Source organism: Meriones unguiculatus, chromosome 3 (genome assembly GCF_030254825.1).
Source record: "Meriones unguiculatus strain TT.TT164.6M chromosome 3, Bangor_MerUng_6.1, whole genome shotgun sequence".
Classification (NCBI taxonomy): domain Eukaryota; kingdom Metazoa; phylum Chordata; class Mammalia; order Rodentia; family Muridae; genus Meriones; species Meriones unguiculatus.
In genome coordinates this window covers 16,017,865-16,030,080 of record NC_083351.1, presented here as the reverse complement: position 1 = coordinate 16,030,080, position 12,216 = coordinate 16,017,865, and the positions used below count along the sequence as shown (strand labels likewise).

At 56.6% G+C, this 12,216-nt stretch overlaps 2 protein-coding genes across 4 annotated transcripts; one reads left to right on the top strand and one right to left on the bottom strand.

Moving 5' to 3' along the window:
* Positions 1-1,361: 1,361 nt before the first annotated feature.
* On the top strand, positions 1,362-5,826 carry Gale (UDP-galactose-4-epimerase). 3 transcript variants are annotated; one of them, XM_021631518.2, is made up of 11 exons: positions 1,362-1,452; positions 2,947-3,072; positions 3,379-3,494; positions 3,681-3,794; positions 4,063-4,239; positions 4,499-4,612; positions 4,694-4,760; positions 4,834-4,919; positions 5,023-5,100; positions 5,237-5,351; positions 5,434-5,826. In XM_021631518.2, the coding sequence occupies exons 2-11, from the start codon at positions 2,952-2,954 to the stop codon at positions 5,490-5,492; spliced, it is 1,047 nt and encodes a 348-aa protein (XP_021487193.1). In that variant the 5' UTR covers positions 1,362-1,452; positions 2,947-2,951; the 3' UTR covers positions 5,493-5,826. The 3 variants fall into 3 exon arrangements, with proteins under 3 accessions (XP_021487193.1, XP_060235273.1, XP_060235274.1); XM_060379290.1 differs by lacking the exon at positions 1,362-1,452 and adding an exon at positions 1,460-2,093; XM_060379291.1 differs by lacking the exons at positions 1,362-1,452; positions 3,681-3,794 and having other exon boundaries at positions 2,102-3,072.
* A 45-nt stretch (positions 5,827-5,871) lies between these two features.
* Positions 5,872-10,479, bottom strand: Lypla2 (lysophospholipase 2). Its single transcript, XM_021631517.2, has 10 exons — positions 10,330-10,479; positions 8,476-8,581; positions 8,235-8,266; positions 8,078-8,143; positions 7,577-7,624; positions 7,417-7,487; positions 7,220-7,293; positions 7,043-7,144; positions 6,765-6,938; positions 5,872-6,688 (listed from the first exon to the last, which is right to left on the bottom strand). The coding sequence occupies exons 2-10, from the start codon at positions 8,551-8,553 to the stop codon at positions 6,638-6,640; spliced, it is 696 nt and encodes a 231-aa protein (XP_021487192.1). The 5' UTR covers positions 8,554-8,581; positions 10,330-10,479; the 3' UTR covers positions 5,872-6,637.
* Positions 10,480-12,216: the final 1,737 nt, after the last annotated feature.

Below are 12,216 nucleotides of genomic sequence, written 5' to 3'. Positions count from 1 at the left end.
CTGGCCTCAGACTCAGAGATGGGCCTGCCTCTGCCTCCAGTGCTGGGATTAAAGGTGTGTGGCATTACCCCCCCCACTTTAAAAAGTTATTTTAAGGTTTTTTAAAATTATGTATACACATTGGATGTTTGTGTGTTTTTGTCTGTGTGTATGTTTGGTTTGTGTGTATGTGTGTGTGTGTGTGTGAGAGAGAGAGAGAGAGAGAAACAGAGAGTAAATACAGGGGTTGGAGTCCAGGAGAGGGTAGAGAATCACCAGCTGTCTGTACAGATAGCTGTGAGCCATGCTGGTTAGGTGCCGAGAACAGAACTCTGGTCCTCACCTTTACCAGCTCTTAACTGCTTCTCCCCTACTTAAAAAAAAAGGGGGGGGGTTGAGGGTGGGGCACATGCCTTTAACCTCAGAACTCCAGAGGCGGATCTTTGAGTTCCAGGCCACCCCGGTCTACACAGCCAGTTCCAGTACAGTCAGGGCTACCCTCAGAGAAACCCTGTCTCAAAAACACAGCATTATGTGTGGGAATGACTGCAAGAGCAAACCCCCTGGAGCTGCAGCCACAGGTTGTTGTGAGGAGTCGAAGTGCCCTTAATTAGTGCGTTATTTTTCAGCCTCCTCTCTTTCTCTTTTTCAGTTTTTGTTTTTGTTTAGTTTTGTTTCTTGAGGCAGGTTCTCATTCATCTGTAGCTGGCCTGCCCTGAAATCCTCCTGCTTCTGCCTCCCAAGTGCTAGCCCGTGCCACCTGGAAAGACTTATTTTTATTTATGTGTATGTGATAAATTTCCAGGTATGTACCATGGAGGCCGAAGAGGGCACGGGATCCCGTGGAGTGATAGGCGGTAAGTGGGTGCTGGGAACAGGGCTCAGGTCCTCTACAGGAGCCGCGAGTGTCCTGAGCCATCTTCCAGCCCCGCTTATTTTAAACCGACACAGTTAAAACTGAGTCTTGAGTTGTCATATGGAGGGCAGGGGCAGACACACCTTTTGGGGAGGGAGGCGGTGCCTCAGTGATAGGCACAGCAATTGCTACAGCGAATTTAAAGGTTTGTTTCCAAGGCGGACTTGGATCCAGGTCGCGTCCCCGGCCAGATGTCTACAGCCCGACAAAGGGCTTGACAGATGCGGGGAAACTTGGAAAGCAGCAGCCCACCGTGGAGGGGTGCAGCCTGCAGGGTTGAGGAGGCCACGGCCCAGACCCCGCTTCCCCTCCGCAGCCCGCAGGTCACCGGATGGCGTCCACTCCCTTCGTTTCCGCCCTGGATGGAAACGCGCAGCTCGGTGGCCTCGGGGCTGTGCGGGCCGTTTGCCCCTCCAGAGCCGCCGTACAGCCAAACCGAGTCCCGTTTGCGGGAGGGCGTGGAGGGGGCGGGGTCAGGCCGGGCTGTCAGCTCTTAAAGGGACCGCCGCGCCTGTCGCGGGAGGCGGCGCCTGGAGTCAGCGCGGGATCCGCAGCAGGTTCGGGGAGTAGAACGAAGGGCTTAGAGGGCTCGAAAGGGCCTGTTGTCGGCGGGGAGCGAGGGAGTTCCGAGAGGGTCGGGTTCGTGCTCGGGACAGGGACAGGCCCGCCCCTTCTGCCCGCGTTTTCCGCGGCCGTGGCGGGGGCCACCCGATTCCATTCATTCGGGGCCCGGCTCCCCGCTCCCAGCCCAGGACCAAAGTCCGGCGCGAAGCTCGGCCGCGCCCGGACTCTTGGGAGCCAGCATCCGCTCCCCTCCAGTTTTACAGACTGGGAAAACTGAGGAGGGGACCGCTGACCAAGGTGACCCCGAGTCCGGAGCGGAGCAGCCTTTCTGCCTCCGGGGCCCTTCCGCCACCGCTTCGTCAGCGAGGAGTACTGGGGAGTAGCGAGGAGTGGGCTCGGAGATGCCAGCGAGCAGGTTCTAACTTCTGTGTGACCCCAGGCAGACTGCCTTCCGGGCTCTCCTAGCACCAAGTGCTAGTGGAAAACACCTGCCTCATCGAGATACGGGGGACATAACGCACAAGTGCGGGGCAGTGCGCCTGGCATGCAGTGGGCACCCAGTTCAGCGGGTTGCAGCCAGCATGACCCCAGCGGAGACTTGAGGCGGCCTGGGGGAAAACCGGCAGCAAGCCAGGTCGTGAGAATGAAAGGCCTCAGTGTGTGGATTTCCTTTCTGTCCGCCTAACCGTTTGCTCAGGGCGGGGCTGTACACCTGGCATCTGAGCGGGAGCCAAATCCACGTCGACTCCCGGCCCCGCTAGGTGCTGCCGGAAGTTGGGCGGGATCTGTTGCTTCATGCCAGGAGTGACCCAGCTGGGCCAGAGCTGAGCTATTGGCTGCCACAGAGTGGAGTGAAAGCCGACCCACTCCAGGGCTGTTGGTACAGCAGCCTGGGAGCTAGGCTCAGCCTCTCTGGCAAAGGACCCCACCCTTGAAGCCTTTTGGTGTATTACTGCTTCCTCCTAACTGACCTTCCAGGGAAGGGTTGTACAGCGATAGGTGTTCGTGACCAAACCCAGGAACCTTTTGCTCCTGGAAGAGGGCCTGAGTCTCTATGGAGAGACACCTTTTTCAAACCCTAGCATTCCATTCCGAAGCCCTGCTCTCTTTTGCCCAGGACTGCCCATTCTCCAGACGTGGAGGCGGGCAGGGTGGGGTCTTCAAAAGTCCCATCTTCCCACCCTACTAACTAGATACTAAGGAGTGTCTGACTCCTACACATACAGGTGGCAGGCCTTTAAATCGCCTTCACTGGGCCCTCCTAACGAGAGTGTACAGCAGCCTGGAGAGAGGATAGGGAAGCGTCGGCCCCTGAGGCTAGAAAGTGAGCGTTACCCAGGAAGACCTAGAGCGGATTCCGCAGCCTCTCCTTAAGCTAGGTCTCACCCCCTCACCCTCCAAGATGAGGTTTGGGGACCAGCATCCAGCTGGAACCAGGCCCTGTGCAGACAGCCTCAGCCGCCTCTGAAAATCCGTCTTCTCACCAGGCACCATGGGGGAGAAGGTGCTTGTCACTGGTGGGGCTGGCTACATCGGCAGCCACACGGTCCTGGAACTGCTGGAAGCAGGCTACTCGCCTGTGGTCATTGACAACTTCCACAACGCCATTCGCGGTGAGTGAGCTGGATGGGAAGTGGGGGGTGGTTTCTGGAGTGGTTGGATATAGGACCCCATTTTCTTTCCTTTTTTTTTAAAAAATATTTATTTATTTATACATATGAGCATGTTATTTGCTCTGTGTGCCTGAATGACAGAAGAGGGCATCAGATCCCACTATAGGTGGTTGTCAGCCACCATGTGGTTGCCGAGAGTTGAACTCAGGACCTCTGGAAGAGCAGACAGTGCTCTTAACCGCTGAGCCATCTCCCCAGCCCAGGACCCCATTTTCTAATGTTGATGGCCTCTGCATGCCCCACCAGGAGGGGACTCCATGCCTGAGAGCCTGCGACGGGTCCAGGAGCTGACAGGCCGCTCTGTGGAGTTTGAGGAGATGGACATCTTGGACCAGGCAGCCCTACAGCGCCTCTTTAAAAAGGTGGGTGCTAGCATGGCGGGCAGAGTTTGTGAGTTTGGGGCCAGCGTGGTCTACATTGCAGGTTCCAGGACAGCCAGGGCTACAGACAGACCCTGTCTCAGAGAGAGACGGGAAGAGGGGGAGCGGCAGGTAGGAGCACTTTGGAGACCTGCACAGCCTCCCACGACCCTGGCTTTTCCCCTGCAGTACAGCTTTAAGGCTGTCATCCACTTTGCTGGGCTCAAGGCTGTGGGCGAGTCGGTACAGAAGCCTCTGGATTACTACAGAGTTAACTTAACAGGGACCATCCAGCTTCTAGAGGTAAGAACAAGGCGACACAGCCCCCAGCAGGGGCCCAGGCTGTCTGGCGTGCCAGCCACTGTAAGGGCCTGTGTGGGAGAAGCCCAGAGGACCCAGCTGAACTCTCGGATACATGCCTCTCTTCACCTCCCAGCCTGTTAGCCTGTTTCTCTCTCTCTCTGGAACTGAGTGAGCCGTTGCCCCAGCCCCACCCTCCGAGGGTGGAGTAACAAGTAGGACTGATTCTAGAGGTGAGGCACAGGCCACTGACCCTCCCCTCCCCGGCCAGATCATGAGGGCCCACGGGGTGAAGAATCTGGTGTTCAGCAGCTCGGCCACCGTGTACGGGAACCCCCAGTACCTGCCCCTGGACGAGGCCCACCCCACCGGGGGCTGCACAAACCCCTATGGCAAGTCCAAGTTCTTCATTGAGGAGATGATCCGGGACCTGTGCCGGGCAGACACGGTGAGGACCCCTTGCCCCAGCCTTCCCTGCATTCACTGGCCCCCTTGGTTCGAGGACTGGGATCCTGGGCACCCTTTTCACAAGGAGACAGAGGCTGAGAAGTGGCAGTGCTCTGCCCAAGCTCGCAGCAACTGGTACGCAGGTGCCACCCCTTGCTCATTGGTAGGGATCACAGCCAGCCATGGTGAGGTGGACAGCTGTGGTTCGAGTCGGGACTCACCGAGTGCCCCGGCCCCACTGTCTGACCTGCACCACACAGGCCTGGAATGCGGTGCTGCTTCGCTACTTCAATCCCATAGGCGCCCACGCCTCCGGCCGCATCGGCGAGGATCCCCAGGGCATCCCCAACAACCTCATGCCCTATGTCTCCCAGGTAGGGGGGCTAATCCCAGGGGGCCTCGCAGTACCACTGGTGCCAGGGCTCCTGAAGAAGCTGACCTGACCTCTGCCCTAGGTGGCAATTGGGCGACGGAAAGCCCTGAATGTCTTTGGTGATGACTATGCCACGGAGGATGGGACAGGTGAGCCTAGGAGTCAGGACAGGGAGGGGGCCTGCGCAGGGACAACCTTCCCACGTAACCACTTCCTCTGCAGGTGTGAGGGATTACATCCATGTGGTGGATCTGGCGAAGGGCCACATAGCAGCCTTGAAGAAGCTGAAGGAGCAATGTGGTTGCCGGGTAGGGAGCTGAGAGGCCAGGGAGGGAAAGGGTTGGGGTCGGGGCAAATGCGGCATGTGGGGAGAATGGTACACCTCATCTAACACCCCATTCTCCTGGGCAGACCTACAACCTAGGCACAGGCACAGGCTACTCTGTCCTGCAGATGGTCCAAGCCATGGAGAAGGCCTCCGGGAAGAAGGTAGGGTCCCCCCACGCAGTCGGCACCCGGCACGCCCATCTTCTCCAGCCGCCCTGCACTTCAGTGCTAGGTGTCTGACAGAGCTCTTACTTGCGGTCCGAGGCCCCGGGCCTGTTCAGCTAAGTATCCCTTGCAGATCCCGTACAAGGTGGTGGCTCGGCGGGAAGGTGACGTGGCAGCCTGCTACGCCAATCCCAGCCTGGCCCACGAGGAGCTGGGATGGACGGCAGCCTTGGGGCTGGACAGGATGTGTGAGTGTCTGCCTAACCCGTTAGAGGGAGGAACTGGCCTGGGCTGTCCTTGGGCAAACCCTGACTATCCACGTCTGCACAGGTGAAGATTTATGGCGCTGGCAGAAGCAGAACCCTTCAGGCTTTGGGGCACAGGCCTGAGGACCTCCTCACCATGGACCAGAAAAGGAGACGAGCAGCTGCCTGTTTTCCAGTGTCCACAGGACCCTGTTACCCTAAGCTCTGGGGCCAAGCTGAGGCCACTCTACCTCAAATGCCAGCTGCCTGCTCAGCCCTCCAGGCAGGAGACCTCTTGCTCCACTGACCAGGCAGGAGCCTGGGTCTTTCTAACCTATCTCCCCCAGGGTCCAGGAGCTTCTGTGACCCCCAGAGCATGTGGGGGAAGGTCTGGGACCACAGCCTCCCCAAGGCACTAACTTATACTGCTATGACTGAGCTTTGCAAACTATTTAAAATAAAATGTTTTCTTAACCTGGGGCAGATTCCCACAGACGATGCTCTAGACTACGTCAGGCAGGCCTGAGAGTTGAAGCAATTTCTTTAATTTTATCGGAATCCAGGACAAAACAAGAAAAACACCCAAAACCACATGAAGACAGAAGACAAAGACACAACTCTTCCCCCACCGCCTCCCTGGCCCTAGAGTGGGGACACAGTGGGGGTGAGACAGCAGAGGGTAGGGGGCCCTTGAACCTCAATCCAGCCTTGCAGGCTCCAGGCCAGCAAGGAAGAGCCATGGGGAGGCAGGGCCCAGCCCCCTGAGGGGACAGGCTTCCGAGGATTCTACCTCCTCACCAACCTGCCTGCCCAGGAGCAGGCAGCCCACAGCAGCAAGGGCCCCGGGCCATGGACACATTCGTGACAGAGAAGCAGCTGCAGTGAGGCAGGAGATACGATTATCCGGGCAGAATCACTGGGGTGGGGGCCCATGAGGGCCCCATGGGCCAAACCCTGAGGTCGCAGGAGGGGGCCCAAAGCGGGGCTAGTGAGTGAGGTCCTGAGTGGGTCAGCAGCTGGGCCCCTTTCTCCCGCTGCCTACAGCCCCTCCAATACTGCTGCTGGGGCCCGCCTCTGAGGAAGTGGGAAAAGAAAGCAGCCCACCCTTGCCGCTGACTTCCAGATGGCCGAGGTCAGCAGGAAGGCCTGGCCAGCCTCGGCCACCTGCCCCAGAGGCCTGTGGGAAGAGGATAAGGGTGGGAAGAGAAGGGACAGGGCCTCGACCGGCTCAGATCCAAGATGGTGCGGTGCTTGCTTGCTGGGGGACCACAATGGGAGCCAGCAACTACTTAGACCGGAGGCAGAAGTTTCTCCAGAAATTCCTTTACAGCTGCCATCTCCTGAGATAAAGGGAGAGTGTGAGGTTCCCTGACGGAAGGAGGAGGGAGAGCGTAGGAGCAGGCCATCCCCACTGACCTGAGGACAGGAGCTGTGCATGACACCGGGGTATGTCTTGAACTGGACCCTGGCAGGTGTGACAACAGACCGGAGCTTCTCAGCTGTCAGGGCCCCAAACCGAACAGGTACCATGGGATCCATCTCCCCATGGCACTGAAGGATGGCCAGGTCCTTGGCACTACCATTGGCTGCCTGTGGGCCAGAGAGAATTTCCAGGGCAAGGTCAGTGCCACATGCAGCACAGTGCCCAAGCCACAGGGACCTTCAGGAGAGGAGGGGCCTGTGGAGAGACTCACTTGGGGGAAGTTCCGATGCAGAGGCAGCCAACAGCTCAATGCCACGATGCCAGCCAGAGGGTGGGGGCAAGTAAGGGCTGTATAGAGGGACAGGGCACCTCCCTGGGGAGAAGAGAATAACTTGGTCAGGAGGGGACAACACGCACACTCAGGCCCTCCCTCTCACACCCTCCTCACCTGCGAAAAGCCACCCAGGACGATTCGATTGGCAGGGATCCCATTCTTCATCTCATGTTCAATCAAAGCCTTGACTGGGGGAAGGGCATGACTGGGTAGAGGAACCGCTGGAGGCCTGAGGGAGCAGCGGGCACTGCCCAGTGCTTTGGGAAGGGGGAGCCGGGAAGGGAATGATGAGGGAGGGCCAGGGGCCTTACTGTTCTCTGCGGCCTTCTTGATGCCAGCTTCATCCTCCGGGGCGTCTGGACTCAGCCCCATCAGGTCGAACCTGGGCAAAGCAGAGGCGGTAGTTTTTAGAAGACCTGGCCAGCGCCAGCAGCAACTTCAGCTCCAATCTCATTCCCGCCCCAAACTCACCAGGAGGGCATCACCATCTTCATGTTGAGGGTCACAGGAATCCTGGGCCTGGGGAGGGGTGGCCAGAGGTCTCAGGAGGGAAAGCATCAGAGGAGAGCCTGGGAATGGGCAGAGCTGCCCTTTGGGGCCCCTCCCGGCAGGCAGGGACTGTGTTTCAAGTGTTTCCAGGCAACCTGCCACGTGGGGCTGGAGCTGTGTCTGGGGCATCGGCAGTAACGATGGAGAAGCAGAGACTAACACTCGGTGATGGGGTCCAGCTCAGGGGGTGAGTACTTGAGAAAGGCTCCTTTTAGGAGTTCTTGGCTCTAGGAAGCTTTTGGAGGTGAAGGCCAGAACCAGAGCCCATTCCTAGGGATCCAGGGAGCTAAGGCTGTATGTGGCCTGACTGCTTTGAGTCCAAGCCCCAGGAGGCAACTGATAAAAGGAACAGGCCTAGGACTAGAGGACGCTGCCTGCCTTCCCCCCCCCCCCCAGCCCCTCTCTAGCTGGAGTGACACTCACGCATGGGGACAGATGTACTTGACATGAGGAAGCCGGATGGTGGAGAGGGCGGCAGCCCAGCTGTGCCTGTGGGGTGGAAGAGTGTAGGAAGGAACAAGAGGACACTGGCCCTCCAGCCCTCCCTGACGAACGGGCACCCACCCCTCAGCTCACTCACCCCGTGTCTCCAAGTCCATGTAAAAAAATAACCTGGAAAAAAAGTTGGAAGTGGGATGGGGAGGGTCCCCCTTTAGATCCTCCAACTCCAGTGCACCCCTCCCCGAGCTCCCCTAACCTGGGGGGACAGAGGTGAGAGCCAACAAGTTATTAACCCTCCTAGCTTCAGGCTATCCACTTGCCACCTCCATGTTTCCCACACTGCCTACGGCCAGCCACCACCCGCTGCTGTGCACCCTTACCGCGGCCGTTTCCCGCTCAGCTCCAGACACGGTGGCAGCGTCGGTGAGCAGGGGCACAGACATGGCGTTACCACACATACACTGCAGGGCTTCCTGCAGGCTGGGCCTGCACAAGGGAAGGTGGTAGGTAGGTCAAGAGCAAGGTCAGGCCAAAAAAGCCTCCTGGTTTAAGAAGCCCTCCTAGGGCCTGGAGTGGTGGCTCAACCATTAAGAGCATTGGATGCTTTTCCAGAGGACCTGGGTTCAGTTCCCAGCACCTGCATGGCAGCTCACAACTGTCTGTAACTCCAAGATATAAAACCCTCACACAGACATACATGCAGGCAGAACACCAATGCGCATAAAATAAAAATAAATAATTTACAGAAGAAGAAGAAGCCCACCCAGGCCATCACCTCTACCAGGGTTTGATTCTGAGCAGAGAAAAAATACAGGCAGAAAGAAATCGGGGCAGAGGTGTAGAGAGATGGCCCCAGGGAACTGGAGAGGTGGCTCAGTAGTGAAGAACACTGGCTGCCCTTCCAGAGGACCCTGGTTCAATTCCCAACACTGATATGGCAGCTCACAACTGTCTGTAACTCCTGCTCCAGGCGATCCGACACCCTCAAAAAGACATATGTGCAAGCAAAACACCAATGCACATAAAATAAAAACAAATATTTTAAAAGGAAAGAAAAAAAGAAAGTTGGCCCCACCCCAAGGCTGAGAAGCAAGGGCAGCCATCCTCATGGTCTGGTTCTGACCCTACCCCAGAGCAAGGTACAGATGGGCTGGTACAGGGTTTAGGGGTTGGAAGTGTGGAAGTTGGGGGGGGGCAAGGGAAGGCAGGGCGTTTCCTGCAGCCTTCCCCCTCTAAGCCTCTGAGTGCTAACTGCGTCCTTCCAAGGTCCCAGGTATCCCTTTCCTAGAACCCCTGGAACTCCTCTTCCCTGAGTCCTGCCCCTAGAGAGAGCCGAAGGAGAGAGAGATACAGAAGGAGGGAGAGATGCCGAAGGGGGGGGAGATGCCGAAGGAGGGAGAGATGCCGAAACAGGCTTTCAATCCCACCCACCTCCCATCTTCTCCATCTTCCTCTCTTCCCCTCCTATCCAGCCCCTGTCCAATTTTCACAGCAGTTTCTGGCTCAGGACCCAGGGCCTCTAGAAGCCAACTGTGTCCCATGGGAGCCCAACAACTCCCTTTTACCCTCTTCCACCACAAACTGGTGCTCCAAGCCTTCCCACCTCCACAGGGCTACCTGCTGTAGCTGCTGTCACTGACTGCAAATGGGTCCCCAAATGAACAGGTGTTGGGACTCCCAACACAAAAGAATATCAGGCTGGCTGGCCCCTCCCCATCCTTAGCATCCTCCAAACTCCGGAAGCCTCCAATACCTGCTTCTTAAGTGTCTTGAGGGCGCCCCGCCCTCTCGCGGGCTCCCACCTTTCAGCTCTGACCCCGACTGGCCCTCCTCACGGTAGAAAGATCACACAGCCTCTTTCCACACCGCTGACCCTCGGGTTCCTCTTCGCACACGCTCTGCACCTGCCACCGCCACCCGGCTCCCGCTCTCCAATGGATGACCCGGCGTCTCCCGTTCTCCACAGTGGGAACTCGGGTTCTGACCCGGGGTCATTACATCCCTACAGTGGCATTTGCTACCACGCCCCGGGGCTCGCGCCTGCCCACGAGGGGGCATTGACCCTGGGAAGCCTCCGCCCCACAATGGGGTCTCCCACTGCCCAGCGCGCAGCCGCTCTCCCGCCACGCGCCAAGCCCCCGGCCCGGCCGTCCCAGAACTGGACAGCACCCTCCGGCCACCCCTCGCCGCCGCCCCGAGACACTCGCAGTCTTGCTGCACGCCGGGGTGGGTACCTCACTCCCAGGGGCTTCCGAGACCGTCCGGGCGATTCTCCCCTTTCTCCCTCACAGACACACACTCTTCCCCCTCGGCCGCCCCCGCCGGAACTTCCGTTCGAGTCCCGGGAACCCAGCCATCTCGCTGCCGGAAGTAGCCCGGACAGCGTTACGGAACCCGGAAGTGGGTCCAGGTTTCCCAGCTAAGAGCTGCCATGTTGCCCACAGTGGGACCACTCCCTGTGATGCAACTCTGTCATCTACAGCCTCTGACATGACATGGGATTCCCAGATGCCCTGCCCAACCAAGACCTCCTGGGGGACCTGAGTCCTGGAGAAACGGCATTCCTCACACTATTCTCCCCATCCCCATGGAGCAGGGCACACTTCCAGGTGTGGTCGTGGGTATCCACCGCTGTTTTGTTTTATTAAGATACGCATTACTGCTTCTGTCTCCAGTCCATTGTATCGCATACATCTGTGGTAAAATGGTTACTGTAGTGGAGAGCTTTAACATCTCAGAGATTGGCTTCCCTCACAAAACTGGTGAATGCTTTTAACTACGTGCCTCATGTTGTACTTTAGATCTTTCTCCTTGTTCATCTTTCTTCTTGTTTGTCCTCCATCCTGCTTTTCTTTTTTGTTTATTTTTTTCGAGACAGGGTTTCTCTTTGTAGCCTTAGCTGTCCCGGACTCCCTTTGTAGACCAGACTGACCTCCAACTCACAGAGATCCACCTGCTTCTGCCTCCCTGAGTGCTGGGATTACAGGCATGAGCCACCACAACTGGCTTCCATAGTGGTTTTCAAGCCTTGTTCCAGTTTCACAGGATCATGGATGGAATCACACACTCTGGCCTGAAAAGACCTTTGATCACCTGGTTCTCCACTCTTTAAAGATGAGGAAAATAAGGCTTAGGGAAAGAAAGTAAATAAATAGCAACCTCAAGATTACACTGTAATCTGCATTTCCTGACCGGCTTCCTCAGCTATAAAATGATAATAACCACCTGCTATTTCATAACTTTGCTGTTAAGCTCTAATGAGGCTACCGTAAACTTGCTTTGAACACTGTAAAATCACAGTGTGAGGCCTTAGCCACTTGAAAAAGAGCCCTGAGAAAGTATGTAGGCCATATCAGGATACTGAACATCACTGCCGTATTGGCTTGACACTGTCCTTGACAAGTAATGCTTTGCAGGGTGTACAAAATGCCACCATCTGTGAGCTAAGAACAAAAGGGTTTACATTTGGTCACCACTGAGTCACACTGATGAAGTGGAAATTGAGCTTGGAGTCCAGGCTGAAAGACAAACTCAACTGAAGGACTGAATCCCTGAGAGAGCTTGCAGGACTTGGCAAACAGGAAATGAGTCACAGGGGTCCCTCAGTAGCTGAGGATTCATTCTTCCAGCTTAACCTACACTAGTTTTTGTTGTTGTTGTTTTCTGTGAACCCAAAGCAACACAAGCTTGGAAGATCAACAAAAACACTTCCCTCCAGGCCAAGCAGCTTATTCTTGTATTTAAGTCAACGGGTCATGGAGATGGCGTTTGGAATATGGGGATCAAGGGACCACAGCAAGCCAAAGACTTGGAAGCAGCTTTTATAAAAGAAAGGGGATAAAAATAGACTAAAACAGCCCAGCTGGCTCCACTGCCCGCAGAATCCTGCTGGGTTGATTTGTGGATGAAATGCAGCTCCTCCTGCATACAGATCACATGAACCACTGTGGCACTTTGGCAAGTGACACTTCAAACCTGCAGGCCCAGTTCCAGGTACCACATGTAAGCACATATTAGTGGAATGGATGGGCTAGTGTTTTGACATGTTGGGTGTTTTGCATGTATGTGTATAACCCATCAGTCCTCAGAACTTGCTATGTAGATCAGACCAGCCTTAAACT

Coding starts and splice junctions, on each gene's coding strand:
- Gale (XM_021631518.2), top strand. CDS start 2,952: ATGGGGGAGAAGGTGCTTGTCACTGGTGGGGCTGGCTACATCGGCAGC. Junction 3,495..3,680: donor TACAGCGCCTCTTTAAAAAG/GTGGGTGCTAGC, acceptor TTTCCCCTGCAG/TACAGCTTTAAGGCTGTCAT. Junction 4,920..5,022: donor AGGAGCAATGTGGTTGCCGG/GTAGGGAGCTGA, acceptor TCTCCTGGGCAG/ACCTACAACCTAGGCACAGG.
- Lypla2 (XM_021631517.2), bottom strand. CDS start 8,553: ATGTGTGGTAACGCCATGTCTGTGCCCCTGCTCACCGACGCTGCCACC. Junction 7,145..7,219: donor TCCTGGGTGGCTTTTCGCAG/GTGAGGAGGGTG, acceptor TCTTCTCCCCAG/GGAGGTGCCCTGTCCCTCTA. Junction 6,689..6,764: donor TGCACAGCTCCTGTCCTCAG/GTCAGTGGGGAT, acceptor CCTTTATCTCAG/GAGATGGCAGCTGTAAAGGA.